The sequence below is a fragment of the Erigeron canadensis genome, chromosome 8, assembly GCF_010389155.1.
Source record: "Erigeron canadensis isolate Cc75 chromosome 8, C_canadensis_v1, whole genome shotgun sequence".
Lineage (NCBI taxonomy): Eukaryota > Viridiplantae > Streptophyta > Magnoliopsida > Asterales > Asteraceae > Erigeron > Erigeron canadensis.
This window is the reverse complement of record NC_057768.1, coordinates 21,620,150-21,635,028: the sequence shown is the minus strand read 5'-3', so window position 1 is coordinate 21,635,028 and position 14,879 is coordinate 21,620,150. Positions and strand designations below refer to the sequence as shown.

The 14,879-nt window shown below is 33.8% G+C and overlaps 1 protein-coding gene across 1 annotated transcript; it reads right to left on the bottom strand.

Annotated features, from left to right (window-relative positions):
* Window positions 1-4,800: 4,800 nt before the first annotated feature.
* LOC122579804 (coiled-coil domain-containing protein 25) lies at window positions 4,801-12,855 on the bottom strand. Its single transcript, XM_043752038.1, has 6 exons — window positions 12,603-12,855; window positions 11,792-11,919; window positions 11,350-11,453; window positions 11,151-11,238; window positions 6,759-6,820; window positions 4,801-5,279 (listed from the first exon to the last, which is right to left on the bottom strand). The coding sequence occupies exons 1-6, from the start codon at window positions 12,713-12,715 to the stop codon at window positions 5,127-5,129; spliced, it is 648 nt and encodes a 215-aa protein (XP_043607973.1). The 5' UTR covers window positions 12,716-12,855; the 3' UTR covers window positions 4,801-5,126.
* Window positions 12,856-14,879: the final 2,024 nt, after the last annotated feature.

The following is a 14,879-nucleotide window of genomic DNA, read 5'->3' as shown; positions in this document are numbered from 1 at the left end:
CCCGATCAAATGCGTGACTAGACCATTGTGGATGCGTAGGAGGTACCGAAAAATCTTCTTGTAACACCAGTCTCACGAAATGATTACGATTGACTAGTCCAATTACACAAATATCATGTGGTTATGAACTTGGTGGGCTAGTAAAAAGCGGAAAGCACATTGTCTCTCTATCTTTGCTCAAAAAAACAACCACCACATTATACCTTGAAGCAATGAGTAACCCAGTCTCTGGCATAGTCATCCAATATGGTGGATCTGCAAATCCTTCTTCAAAGTGATTCGGCATGTACTGAAGTGATTGTACGTCTTCTTTGTTAAAAATTGCAGTGTATCTTGCATTATGCACAAATAACTCATCCAATAAATCCATACGAATTTGACGCCAATCATCTGGATGACAACCAATGCAAATAGTTGTCGCTCTAAATCTCCTAGTACATTCTGAACCTGTTTGATATACGGAAGAAAATCTTCGAATCCATGATCAATTAAATAATCTTTATCGTTCATACTTGGATCTGGATTTTGGGTTTCGGGTGTATACATATATGGATCTGGATTGTGGTACATATATGGATTTGGATTGTAGGTTTCGGTTGTATACACATATGGATCCGGATAGTATGCATTCTGGTGTTGACTTTGGCTCATAAAAGGATCTTGAAAGAATGGTTGGCTTGAATGAAAGACTTCCGGAATATCATCCATTAAATTTGATCCACTCATGGGTGGGCCTTCGTCAAACTCGAAACAGCTGTCAGCTAGGACCTCATTTAGATCAAATTCGAAACACCTATCAGTTGGGACCTCTTTTAGGTCAAATTTGAAACAGCTATGTCTGGCCGGCTCATTACCCGAATTGACGTAATCGGGAATGGTTGAACAACTATATCTTGTCGAGGAAAACTCGACACGTTTTTTTTGTTGCGATTTCTTTGGTCGTCCACGGGTATTTTTTTGCACTCGCGGTTCCCGAATGTCGGTTGTACTTGGACTGATTATATTCTTCAACTTTCTTAACCAGCTCTTTCTTCCATCTTTGGATTGCTTGTTGTAGTTTTCTTTAAAATGTTCCAGTACACTCCCACAACTAACATCATCATCTTCCACAGATGTTGTCGGTGAAACATCTAACTTTCTCTAAAAGATGTCAATCGAATCCAATGAAATACATTGACCTACATTAAAAAATAATTAGTAAGCAATCATTCATCTTCGTGTCCCTGAATGTCTCTACAAGTTGCCGACATCGGACTTTTGCCATTAAAACTGAATTGAAAATTTCTTTTTCATATATTTGGCTTCCATCATTAACATATAATAACTTTGATGCCTAGATAAACCTGTTATAACCTCATTTGACGCCTAAATGAACCTAATATATAATAGCTTGGACTGCCGGAAACTTAAAAAAAAACACGTGGGTGGAAAAATACACGGTAAAGTTCATAAGGGTGAGATATCAAATTCCTACATATATATTTTATGTGAAATGTTTCTTTGAAAACTAAAATTTATGTAAAAATTAAAAAACTGTCCAAAACACACTGTCATCTGAATTTAATACAATATGTATACTAGAGCTAACTAATAATCAGAAAAATAAGCAAATTTGAAATTCATAGATACAATTTTCCCTCAACATTTTACATAGATTTCCCACTATATAAATGAATACATAAAGTTAAATTTTACCAACTCATTGGCTCATTGCTAAGCTTTACTATGTCACCAAGTAAGATCGGCTTCAAAGAACAAAGCATAAAACAATTCCAACGATATCAAAAAAAAGAAAATAAATTCTTTTTGTCAAGTAGGTTGGACCAATCAAAATAAATTCTTTTTCACTTTCATGTTTCTCTCCCCTATTTTAATGGTGCACATGAGTTAGTACAACTTTCGAATCCCTAGCATTGCTTTTTATGTATTTTGGTCGCTATTTACATATATATATATATATATCTTTTTTAAAATTTAGATTATGACATATAATTTGTTATTTTTTGTTAGATGAAAAGAATACAACGTTGGTACTTGAACCCAGCACATGTTAATCATCATCTTACACATGTTATCATTTAGATTCCTTTTGATATATATATTTTGAGACTACCCGTCCATCGGACGGGACTGAAGACTAGCATATATATAGTTTCAAGGTAAAATAAAAGTATTAAAGTAAAACAAATAAACAATATGTTTTCTTTTATTGAAAATCCTCGTGCATTATAAAAATTATCATGCATCAATATAAGATTTTTAATTAGAGCATAATACCATTACTCATGAAAATTTCTTTCTGAAATGAATTTATATGTGTATGTGTATAAAAAAATATTGATGTTATATTGATGTATTGGCTAAAAAAAACTAGATTTTGCTCTACTTTGGTTTAATAAATTAATAACGAAATTGATGATGATGTTGTATATGAAAGAGATAATAGCTTAACGTACTATCAAAATGTAAATATATCGATATTTCTTTTAATACTAGTTACGGTTTTAAAAAAAATTAGATTGACAAAGCTTTAGTTAATTGAACTTTAAAAAAGAAAAAAAAAATTATGTGTTTTTTTGCAGTGTTAGGTAGTAGGCACGAAATACCAGGAGACTCATTAGGCACAAAACACTATGAGACTTTCATCCTTACTTTTGCAACATTTTATTTTAGCATGTATTTATATTTTGACTTAAAATAAATCTAAATCAAAATGAATTGGTAGCTACAATAATAACCTAAATAAATATAAATTTTTATTTATCTTATCTTATCTCCGGATTATTACTCGATTACGGAGGCTACAAAGACTCATATTCTAGGTTCTAGTATGAGCTTAACATGTAAGGCTTAACTTGTTTCGTGTAATTATGTCGATAGTTGAAGTATTTGACTATAATGAAAGGTTTTGGATGAACATTTTAAAACTTACTTCTGAAGTAAGAACTGTCATTCTCGTAGTAATCTCCTAAGTTTTCGACACCAATTCAGTTTTAAATCATGATCTCGACATCACTCAATCTTAACTAGGGTATTGGGATTTTAGAGATTCAGTATCGATATCTTGAAATTACTCATTTGTTAATTTTTTGCCTTGAAGCCCATTATATTTTTTAGGTGAGAAGACCCGAGAGACCAGGTCAAGCTCCATTAAGCGATCTTAGTTTGTAATAGAATCATTTAGCTTTTACTCAAATTATATTTGATAATCAAAACTTTTAATAGCTTATTTTTTTTTATAAATTTAAAAACCATAATGTTCTCGAAATAGTTTTGAAAGAGATTATAGCTTGTACACTCATGAGCTACAAGTTTTTGCAATTTTACCAAACACAAATAGTTTAAAAGCTTTTGTTATAAATTCTAGACCAACCACAAGCTAGATTTAACAAGTATGCCATTTAATAAAACTTCTAACATTCATCTTTTTTATTTCTCTTTGTATAAGTGATGCGCTATTAGAATTGAAATTTCACTTGCACTGAATTTAAGTGCATAGCTACCACTCTTTATACTCATGTTACCGAGAAAACATGTAACTCGGGTCAACCGGTAATTAGAAAAAAAATTTGAAATGGTAAATTTTACCATTACTTTTGTCAAACAAGTTTTCAGCCAAAACAATTTATGAAATAGGGTAATCCGGCATTGCCAAGGCCGAACTCTCTATTTTTAAGCGAGATCGGCGTTGTTAAAGCCGGACTTGCTATTTTTAAGCGAGACCGGCATTACCAAAGCCGGACTCGAGGCGTGTGTTAGGTTTAGACCGAGACCGGCGTTGCCAAAACCAGTCTGAAGGTGTGTTAGAGAGAAAGAAAAAGCGCAGAGAGGACGAGCACAAGTAGAATAGTAACTTCAATAATCTTTTATATTGAGTATATGTATTTCTTTATATAAGTTTATGCATTTCTTTATCTAAGTTTTATATCTTTTATCTTGAGTATGTATTATTTTAATGTAACTTATTTGCGTTTTTTTTATAAACTATCAATTAAAACATACAAGATAATATAAAATAGAGTTTTTGATGATGGTGTGTTTGCTTTTGAAAATAATAGATGTAGTGATAGTATGCGTGATTATGAATGATAGCACTGCATGTATATATAACTTAAAACTATGAAAACTTTCATGTGACTTTTGTCATAAATCTGTCAAGTCATGTCTATGCTAGACCTTGCCACATGCTTCTTTCTGCGCTCGTCCTCTCTGTCTTTCTCTCTGACTCACGCCTCGAGTCTCGCTTAAAATAGCGAGTCCGGCTTTGGCAACGCCGATCTCGCTTAAAAATAACGAGTCCGGCCTTGGCAATGCCGGATTACCCTATTTCATAAATTGTTTTGGCTGAAAACTTGTTTGCCAAAAGTGATGATAAAATTTACCATTTCAAGAAATTTTTCCGGTAATTGGGTATGTGGTGCCTTGATCGCGTCAACATTTATGTATACCACATCGGGCATTAGAACACCAAGTAAGTTGTTACATAAAGGCATAAAGCTGGGTTCACTACGAAGCTGTTTACTAACAAGAAAAATTCTATTAAATATGTCACTGCTTGTCACAGTACTTCAGTTTAAGGTTTTTTTAATTTAATTTGTCAAGTTAAACTATGTATTACACACGTTTATTAAGAATAGCATGTAAATAAATCAATAAATAAATATTATTTTGCTGCATATAGAGGTAATTAACATAATGCAAATCTCCAAAACTCTATGATAGATGAGTTAGCTAACATAACTACGTACAAAACGTAAACCAAAATGTCCAAAGCAGTAAACGTGAACTAAATGCATAAAGTTTATGACTAAAGTTCGAATTAAATCATAAATGCAAAATAAACCAACAACGTACCCAGAAGTTTAAGTGTATAATGATTTTAAAAGTACCAAAGCAAATTCATACATCATAGCTTCCCTGTCATCTCACAGTTGTGAATTCCACCCATTTTAGCTTCTTTTTTTTATTAAGCATCCACAATCCAAGAGATTAGCAGGATAATAGTTCAGAAAAGTGTACATCAATATTTTTGACACACAAAAACCCCACTTCATATTTCTTTGTAAAACATCAGGAGGCATAAGGTGGTCAAAACTGTTTGGTGGTGGTATTTCGAAGATGAAGTCTTACATGAAGTCCTCTTCGAGTTCCTGTAAGGACTTGTGGGTTGATGCAATCTCTTTGTTAGAAGTCATTTTGTCAGCAACCATCAGATTTTTGTAGCTCCTTACCTCTGCCTGTCTCTCCTTTTCTAGCCTGTCCATTTCCTCTCGTCGTTTCTGCAACATTAACTTGTTAAAATCTACAACTTCACACTCACAGGAAATGAGGCAATGAGTACAGTTAATATAAATAACAAACATGATATAATGTGTGTTGCATGACTCGTTGACTTGCATCTAAATATTCTTGGATCCATGAATCTGACACATATATTTCATCTCTTATATATGAATATGCCTGGCAATCAATACCCAAACCAATTAATTTGGGTCTTATTGGGTAACTCATTTTATCTATTGGGTATAATTGGGCTTTAAGGAAAATGTCAAAGCGGGTCTTATTTATACATCTAATTTTATCATCAAATATTGAGCGGGTATTATGATTTTGAGTGATTGGATCTTCTACTGCTCATTAATTACTGCCATAGTTGTCAAAGGTGAGCGCCTCTTGCGCCTAGGCGCAAAAGGCGGGCAAGGCGCAACCTTAACGCCTGAAACCCTAGGCCCAAGGCCCACTAACTGTATGAAGCGCCTAGCTACACTTTTCCATATAAATAAACCTTTTATTCCACATAAAAGTTCATGTTTATTATAGGGATATCACAACAGAATCTTTGTTCCAAAAATCTCTTGGTATACATCATTATCATCAATATCATCATTCATCATGCTATTCTTCATTTAACTAAAATGTAAGTTTTCTTCTATATCTATATTATTAAGACTCTTCTGCTATTTTATATACCTTCTTAGTTGAATTTTTCTTCATTATCATTTGTTAGAGACACTGAAATTTTATATACTCCTCTACGTCTTTTTTTATTCGGGCCCGCGCTTTTTTTGCGCCTCTCGCCTACACCCCATTTGGGGTCATTGCGCTTTGAGTTCGCTTTCACCCATAACAACTATGATTACTGCGTGATACAAACACAGCCTATTTGCCCACGTAGGCAAGCACCATATCCAAAATCAATTCTTATCTCTTTTCTTTCAATTTAGTTTATCAGGTTATTGTTTGTTGATAATCTATTTAATTTTTATTTTTTTAATAATTCTTTTTTCTCTAGCTTTATTTGATCATGTTATTGTTTGTGGATAACATAATTGATTGATATTTTTTTAATGTACTTTTTCTTTCATCTTTATTTATCATAATATTATTTAATTGACTTCTAATTTTTTCATCTTTATTTATCATAATATTACTTCCTGATAATATAATGGAGATTAAAAAAAAAAAAAAAAAAAAAACGGGTTGACCCGCACCCAACCCGCTTTGACCCGCATTCCTGTAGAGACCCGCTTAGACCCATACCCATTTCGACCCGCACCCGTTTTGACCTGTTACCCAAACCCGCCCGACCCGTCCATTTTGCCAGGTATATATATAAGTATATCTACACGTATAAATATTGAGGTGGCAAAATAAGCAAGTCGGGGCTTGCATAACAGGTCAAACGGGTAATTCTGGTACATATCACTCAAAATGGGTAAAAGTTGCTGCCTTAAAAGGTTATACATAGATATACTCACTTTGTCTCTCAGCTGCTGCTTCCTCTCTGCCCTTTCTGCAGCATTAACAGCTTCCCGCTCAGCTACACATGAATAATGAGTAGGTAATTAGTTCATGACAAAGTAGAAATTCGAGAAAAATTGCAATAAATGGTTTTCTTCCCCTCAAAAAAAGGTCTTAATTTCCTCTGATGCCTGATTCAGGCAGAGGTTTGCCGTAAAGGTCGTTTATCTCCTACGTGTTTAGAGGTTAGGTAACCTGTTATATGCCTCTGAAACTAAAAATTATCCCCTATTCCTCAGAAACCATACCTCACACGCCGTAAAGCATACTAACTCTCTTGCTTCCCACGCCCCTTGCCAAAGTCAACCCACATCTCACTGGCTTGATTTCATTTGTAACTTTACATGTAAACACACAAAATCACAACCAATCCATCAAAATACCCATCCCAGCTATGATACAAAGGGTTGTGAGATTTCTCATAAGGTTTGTGGTTCCACTGCATATTCGGATCTCAATTTGATCCTTTTGCAGATTTAAGTAAACTTTATAAATAAACTCAATCCTTGCAATTGTATACATTACTCTTGTAAAAATTTACTTTAGTTTTTTACTCATTTTTACTTTAGTATCGGTGAGTTGAGGAATTAGGACTCAGTTGGAGTTTATCTCTGCAGATTCTCATCAATCATGACTGTTGGCTACGTGAAAACAGACAGATCGAATAAAAAAACTCCCCCAATTATGAACAAGAAAAGGTGTTAATTTAATCAATTAGAATTATCAATTAGAATTTTGTAATAAGCATGGTGTTTGAGAATTTAAGAGAAGTAGTTAATTCTTCCGTCCCATTTTGATTGTTTACAAACAAAAAAAGAAGTTATTTTATGATGTGTAATTAACTAATTCTTTAATATGTAACATGTAATCCTTATCCTTGTATTCAAGACAAATTTAAAATGAAAAGAAGTATAAAAAAGTAATAAAAATGGTAATTGATTAAGGATAATAATAGGTCAACAGGTAAATAGTCAATTTTTTTGGTCAAAGATAACAAATAAAATTGGATAACAAAAATGGTAATGTGGACAATCAAAAATGGTAATGTGGCTTATAAACCCTCAACCAAGGGATTGGTTGATGGTTCAAAAGTCTAGGTGTCCCCTCCTCTTTTAATCTACCTTTTTGGAGTGAATTCTACACTTAGCTTAGTGTTTGATGCGAACGTACTATGAAACGAGTTTGTATCAATTGCTATCAAATCCAACCTTGTCTTTCGAGGTTCCAACACTCGGAGTGATGCCTTGGACCCATAAAAGGAAGGGTGTTAACCATGGCCAACAAGTTCGGAGTGATGGCCAATGGAGTGACGGCTTGGACCCAAATAAAAAGGGTACCATCTGTGACCAACATAGCCGTGACCAACGAGGACGTTGGCTTTTCAAAGGGTGGGGTATTGTTACGATCCCAAAACGGCCAAGTATGAGATGGCTGGTGGTTCTTAAGTTTAGGTGTTTTTTATTCCTTTGATCTAACTTTTGGAGTGAGTTCCTAGTTTATGGCTTGATATGAGCCTAGTATGGGAGAGGTTCGTATGAGCTAGCCCTAGCTTACCTTTCAAGATTCCATCACTCGGAGTGGTCGCCTATGGAAAGGTGGCTTAGACCCAAAAAAGAAGGGTGTCAACGATGACCAACATAGCCGTGACCGACATCCTCAGATTGGTGGCTTAGAACAGAAAAAAAGAAAGGTGCCAGACGTGACTCTTCAAATATATCTAAACCCCTTAGTACATGGCGTGTCTTACATATTGTACCTTCGTTGAGCATCACTTGTAAAGTCGTCATATGTTACAATCTCTTTACCAAGCATGTCATACTTTACCGAAATTAATTTTAGCAATATAGGCGGAATAATTAATTGATAATTATAGCTTAGAATTATCATTTATCTTAAAGCCTATAAGTTCATAACGATAAGATATAAAAATAACAGTTAGAACAATGATAATAATTCTAACCGCCGATAAGAATATAAAAAATATAAATAGTAAGTACATAAGAACTTCAAAAAAAATTTCAGTAAGTTCTTTTCAGCAATAAAAAAATATATATATATATATTTATCAATATAAAGCCGTGTAAATTCTAATGAAAGACATAAAACTCAAAACAATGTTTATGTATTTTTTTTTAACGGCAATTAATGTTTATGTATTTTAAGGTGGGTAAGAAAGGAAAAATAGGTAAATAAAGCTAACAGTAAAAAAGAGCATAGGAAGATTCAAACCCATGATGAACAAAGGTATGAGCTCTGTAGGGACCCAACAAACTACTGAGCCACTAAACAATTTGGTAAAATTATCTTGTAGTATCAAATATATATAAACAAACAAATTTCAGAAAATGACAAAAACACCATTCTTAGAACAGTAACCATTTGATAATAGTTTGAAGAACAAGTTACTTGTCTTACAAAAAAAAAAAATTTGGTATATATAGGGCTTTGTGGTTGTAGCATAGTTGTCAAATTCATATGCGTTGAGTTAGTTTACCCATAAAACCTGGTGACTAAGATTCACATATGACTCGTTCAAAATAAGCAACTTACGAGATAACTCCATCCAAGTTGACACGACTCCAAGACTCCTTCGGATAATATGTTTGAAAAAGTTCAACAGAAAAAAAAATATAATCTAACAATATGATGTGAACCAGGGTCCGAGTCAAAAGGTTGTGAAGAGCTGGGGTGAAGTTTATTTACGAAGAAAGAAGAGAAATAAGACTGGACTAGGAGGGTGGAAACTGTAGTTTTCAATGTTTAGATTTTATTTATTTTAGTAATTACTTGTGCTCCAAGGTAAGGATTAGTCTTGGATATATAAGGCTCGATACCTAGATTACCTATTAATTAATTGTGCACAGCCAACTTCGGTTCACAGCCGACTTTGGTTATCTTTAATTAATAGTACCCCTTGTTAAAGATGTTTTTTCGGAATTTTGAAATAACTTCAAACTTTCCCTAATACGACATATGTGATTTAATGTGTCACTTTCTCTTTTAATTTTTGACTGCCAAGAAGCAAAGCAGAAGCTGTTATACTAAGGACCATTATTGACATGTTGGGAAGATCTAGGTATCCAATCATGCGAGTCTGACTACTAACTACCATAAGTTACAAATTACAAGGGTTAAGTAATATTTTGTTCACAAAAGTGTATATGTGTGTGTCTGCATGCATAATATTGTGACTCCTTTTAAGATCCAAGTCAGAAGTAAACATGTAAGCCCCTCAAGTTACGCCATGAATCGACAACTACAGTTGCCGGTTTCTTATGTATCTCGATTAGAGTGTTGGTATACCGTATACCTCTTGAAAGTAAACCATTGACCTCTCACAATGTCAATCAACACTATCCTTCACATTATTTTTTTTTTTATTCCACTGATGTCTTATCAAATTGGTAGGGATGCTAACATCAAATATCACTCTATTCAAATTGAAGAAAGGGCTTTATGAAAAGAAGTTGCAGAAAAGACGTGGAAAGTGGCAGGGGTGCTACATAAAATATCACCCTCATCCATGGGATACGCTGGACCTTAATACCAACAGCACACAAGACAATTTTAAAGAAGAACTCAGGATGGAGAGTCTTATTGGCTAATTACCTCTCCTAGAAGATAGATTTTAAGTAGAAATAGAGCATTAGGATTGCAAGTTTCAGAAGCTAAATATTAGATACTGATTGGTGATTCTGATATCATTGTGAGTGTTGGCTTACCTATGGAATGTAAATCATAGCAAAGTTGACCAAACTATGTCAATCAGCACAATCTTCAAAATATCTGTTCAATCTAAATTTAATTATTCCAATAAGGTCATACCAAGAATGCAATGCGTTAATTACATGGTTAGCACGAGAGAACATGAAAATTGACCAGTTCATAATTATCGTTGGGATGAGATTGTATATATGCTTTCACCTGATTAGAAACTTTTGGTCATATTTTCAACTAGCAAGTATAAGTGTATAACTAGACTATATGTTATTTTCGACATTCCTTTTAGGTTACGTAGCCTTATCTGTTAACTGACTTTGCACTTCAGTACTTCGGTACTACCTCACATAATCAGGACTGGTTTCAAACGCAGAAACTATTAAAAAGAAAAAACACAAACAGCACCTTCATTTCAATTCTGCTCACATTGTAGGTATTTGGTAAAACCACCAAAGCTAAAGCATGCATACGAAATGAAGTTGTTTCTACTAGAATTTCCAAAATTTATAAGAATTTAAGGCCTCTTTTTGTAAGCTGTACGGTATAAGTAATGATTTTCTCCTCACAGCTAAAGAGAGAGTGGTGTTACTATTTTCATGGATAAGAGGTCGTTCAAGTTGATAAATTACCTTTCAAATCAGGTTTCCTTTCCACCTTTGTCCGGTTCAGTCTATTAACTACCTCATTTATTCGTTTCTCTACCCTCACAGTGCGCACCTGAGCACAACCAAGATCAAAAAGAATATTACCACATAATCTTTTCACTGAGAATTCAAGGATACAGATGCAGCTTCAAAAACAAATTAAAGTTTATATACTCAAACTCACAGCTTTGTTGCTGTGGAAACCAACTTGACCAACATCCATAGCTGGAGTCTTCTTCAAGTTCTGCCAAGGAGTATACACAACATCAATGTTGTTCACTTTATTTCCTGCCAGGTACAAATATTCAACAATAAACAGGCATTATATTAGAAACTTTAGCTGAAAAGATAACTGGTCGGGCAGTTAAAAGTCAACCAAAGTAAAGATGAGCTGTAATATTAGTCATAGTTTCTGCAATCATATGTACAATATTAGTTATTTGTGAAGCTCAAGAACAGACAAAACAGCCCGTCAGAAGGTAAACCGTTCCTAAAAAGATTTACCCATTTAAATGGTACAAAGTCCAACAATTGACCCAACACAATTTATCCAAAGAACAAGAAAACTAACTAGTGTGTCGATTATGATTACACGTTAGATGATTAGCAAGTGAATATTGACTTGCCTTGGATGGAATTTGCTTTGACAAGTTGCACACAATCTTCGAGAAGACCTTCAGAAATGTCATCAATTGTCTGACCCTTATGCATCCTCAGATACACATGGGCAGATGACATCTTATCCACATGGAACCTGCGCTAGAAAAAATCCTGTATGAAAAACTAAATATAAGGTGATATAATCAATTAATAAAGAAATTTGGAGATCTTGTGGCCGATTATAATGTCCAAGATAAATAATTGAAAGAACATATCGAAGATCCAGAATATGATAAACACGCACAGGAGGAATATTCAAATAGCTCTAAATTAAGAGGACAAATTAGGAAATCTATATGTGCAAGTTTGGGGTCAATCAGCTAAAACTAGATTTAAGAGGTGGCAAAACGATCATGTCAGATAACGATCATGTCGAAAGAACTTTGACTGGTAGTGAACACGCAGAGTTTCACTTGGCTTTAGTGATAAACGTTAAGCGAGATGATAAATAGGTAATAAAACTGTTAGTGAAAGCAAGTTTATTAACAAGTTGTTACATTTGTGTTCCTAAACGATTCACTTCTAGATAATAAAAAATTCACTATCTACAGTTGATCAAACCCCAATTCCGAAATTAGTTGACTTCAAATCCTATGAATTATTCAATTAAGCTGTGAATTATGATCAGACTTAGCTCAATACAATCAATTAATCAATCTACAATAAACAAACAGCAAGCATCTGAATTGATGAATTTGTACATACAGATATTGATATAGATGTATAGATATAGAAATTGATATAGATGTATAGATATAGAGAGATAGATAGGGATACCAGATGTCTTCGGGGAAACCGTATTTGATAAGTTCTTCGTTTTCAAACTTATCAAGACCCATGAAGATGGTGTAGTCTCCGGCTTCAGGTCGGGCTTGGAAGAAAAACACCATCTTTCCCTTTTTCCTTTTCCTCCAATCAATCAATTATTCGATCAATTGATTAGGGTTTGCGTTGAGGAAAAGCAAAAAGAAGGACCAATTATGATCAAAAAACTATTTTTAATTAACGCGGGGTGGCGGCCGGGATTCACGGGTTGCTTTACGTACGTGGGTCGGATCACAATCTCAAACTCTCTTTTGTCCTCAAATACTCATTATCTACCCAACGAGCATAGCCGAACCGAAACACTGTCACTCTCGAGCTTGACTCTACCCGGGAACTCGAATCTCGAAACTCGACTCGAGCTCGATCAAATTTCTATTTCTGAGCTCGAACTCGTTCTCGATCAAGTAAACGACACTATCGAGCTTGCTCGACTCGACTTGATAAGATATATATTTATAATCAAATACTTACATACAGAAGGTAAAATTGTACTTCCATAAGGCTCGCGAGATCCACGAGCTCGTTATTTTGATACTCGAGCTCAACTCGAAAACATACTCTAGTAGCTAGAGCTCAACTCGACTCAATCCGAGTCGATTTCGAATAATTTACGAATCGATTATGGGTAGCTTGCGAACTATATCATTTCGTTTACACCCCTAGTGTGAGCAAAATCCACCCGAAAAACCGACAACCGGAAATATTGAAAAACCCAGACCCAAAATTGAAAACCCAACTCAACTGATTGGTTTGGTTTTGGTTTTCGAGAACCCGAACGAAACGATTTGGATATTGGTATCATAAGCAAAACTGGTTTCAAAACTGAACCGAACCAGAAGTCTTAATTACTTTTTTTTTAGGCCAAAGTACTTTTTTCGTCTCTGTGGTTTTTCGAATAAGCACTTTACATCCTTGTCGTTAATTTTTGGCTAAAATCGTCCATGTGGTTTGCATTTCGTCCTTGGGTCCGTTAACCCTTGCACGTGAGGGGCATATATGTCTTTTCACCCATTTGTCCATATGGTTAAGTGCAAAATTCGTCCTTATGGTTTGTCGTTTTTGCATTTTTCATCCTTATATTTAACAAACCTCCAAACAAAAATTTAGTCAAAAACCAAAACAAACTCAAATCAAAAACCTATATATACACCTACATATAAGGATCTAATTTAATATCGGTCGGTACAACTAATTTAATTTATTTTATTTTTTAAAAAATGTTATAAAACTTACTACAATTTAACGAAAATAGTCAAAATATAATTACAATTCACCCAAAAAAAATAAAAAAACCAAATAGGTACTTTACAACAAAATACAAGAAAGTTCACAAATTACAAAAAATAACATTAAAGTATTATAAAAATAATTTTTAAAAAAATGCAAAAAATAAAAAATGTGAATACCGGAAGTACCGAAAATATCAGAAATAGTTGTGCCGGGGTACCATCCGATACTAGTATTACGGGTAATACTACCGGTATTTAAAACATTGTATGTACGTGTTTGCATTTGAAAGTGATTGACCATATATTAAATGTAGGTATATAGGTTTTTGTTTTGTTTGGATTAAATTGGTACGGTAATTTTTGTATTTTTTTTTTTTTTGAAAATTTCTTCTAGATTTGTTAACGTCGATGACGAAAAATGCAAAAACGATAAACCACAGGGACGATTTTTGCACTTAACTCTATGAAAAGACGAAAATGCCCCTCACGTGACTTGTATGTAAGGGAGATAACGGAAAAGTTATAACGGCAGAGACGAAATGGAAACCACAGGGACGATTTTAGCCAAAAGTTAACGGCAAGGATGAAAAATGCTTATTCGAAAAACCACAGGGACGAAAAAAGTACTTTGGCCTTTTTTTTGAAAAGTTTCTAACAGTTTTTACTAGAGGATCTTGAAAAGTTTCTAACACTCTTTAGCTTTTATCTTGAAAAGTTTCTACCAGTTTTTCTTTCTATGAACAACATATGTTAAACTTTTACTAGAGGATATATACTTACTTTGTTTATTAACTTAATTCAAAATGCACATGATAACTTTTGAACTAAAACGAAACTTGTCAAACAAAATGATTAAAATTAGGTAAAGTAATAAATATAAGGGTTGAAACTTGAAAGGTAAAACTAAAAAAATATATAAAACGTCGTCTTTTTCATGGTAACTCAAAAGAAGTCGCAAGCTTCTAACTCCATTTATCTTTATTACAGGGGTTTAGTATCT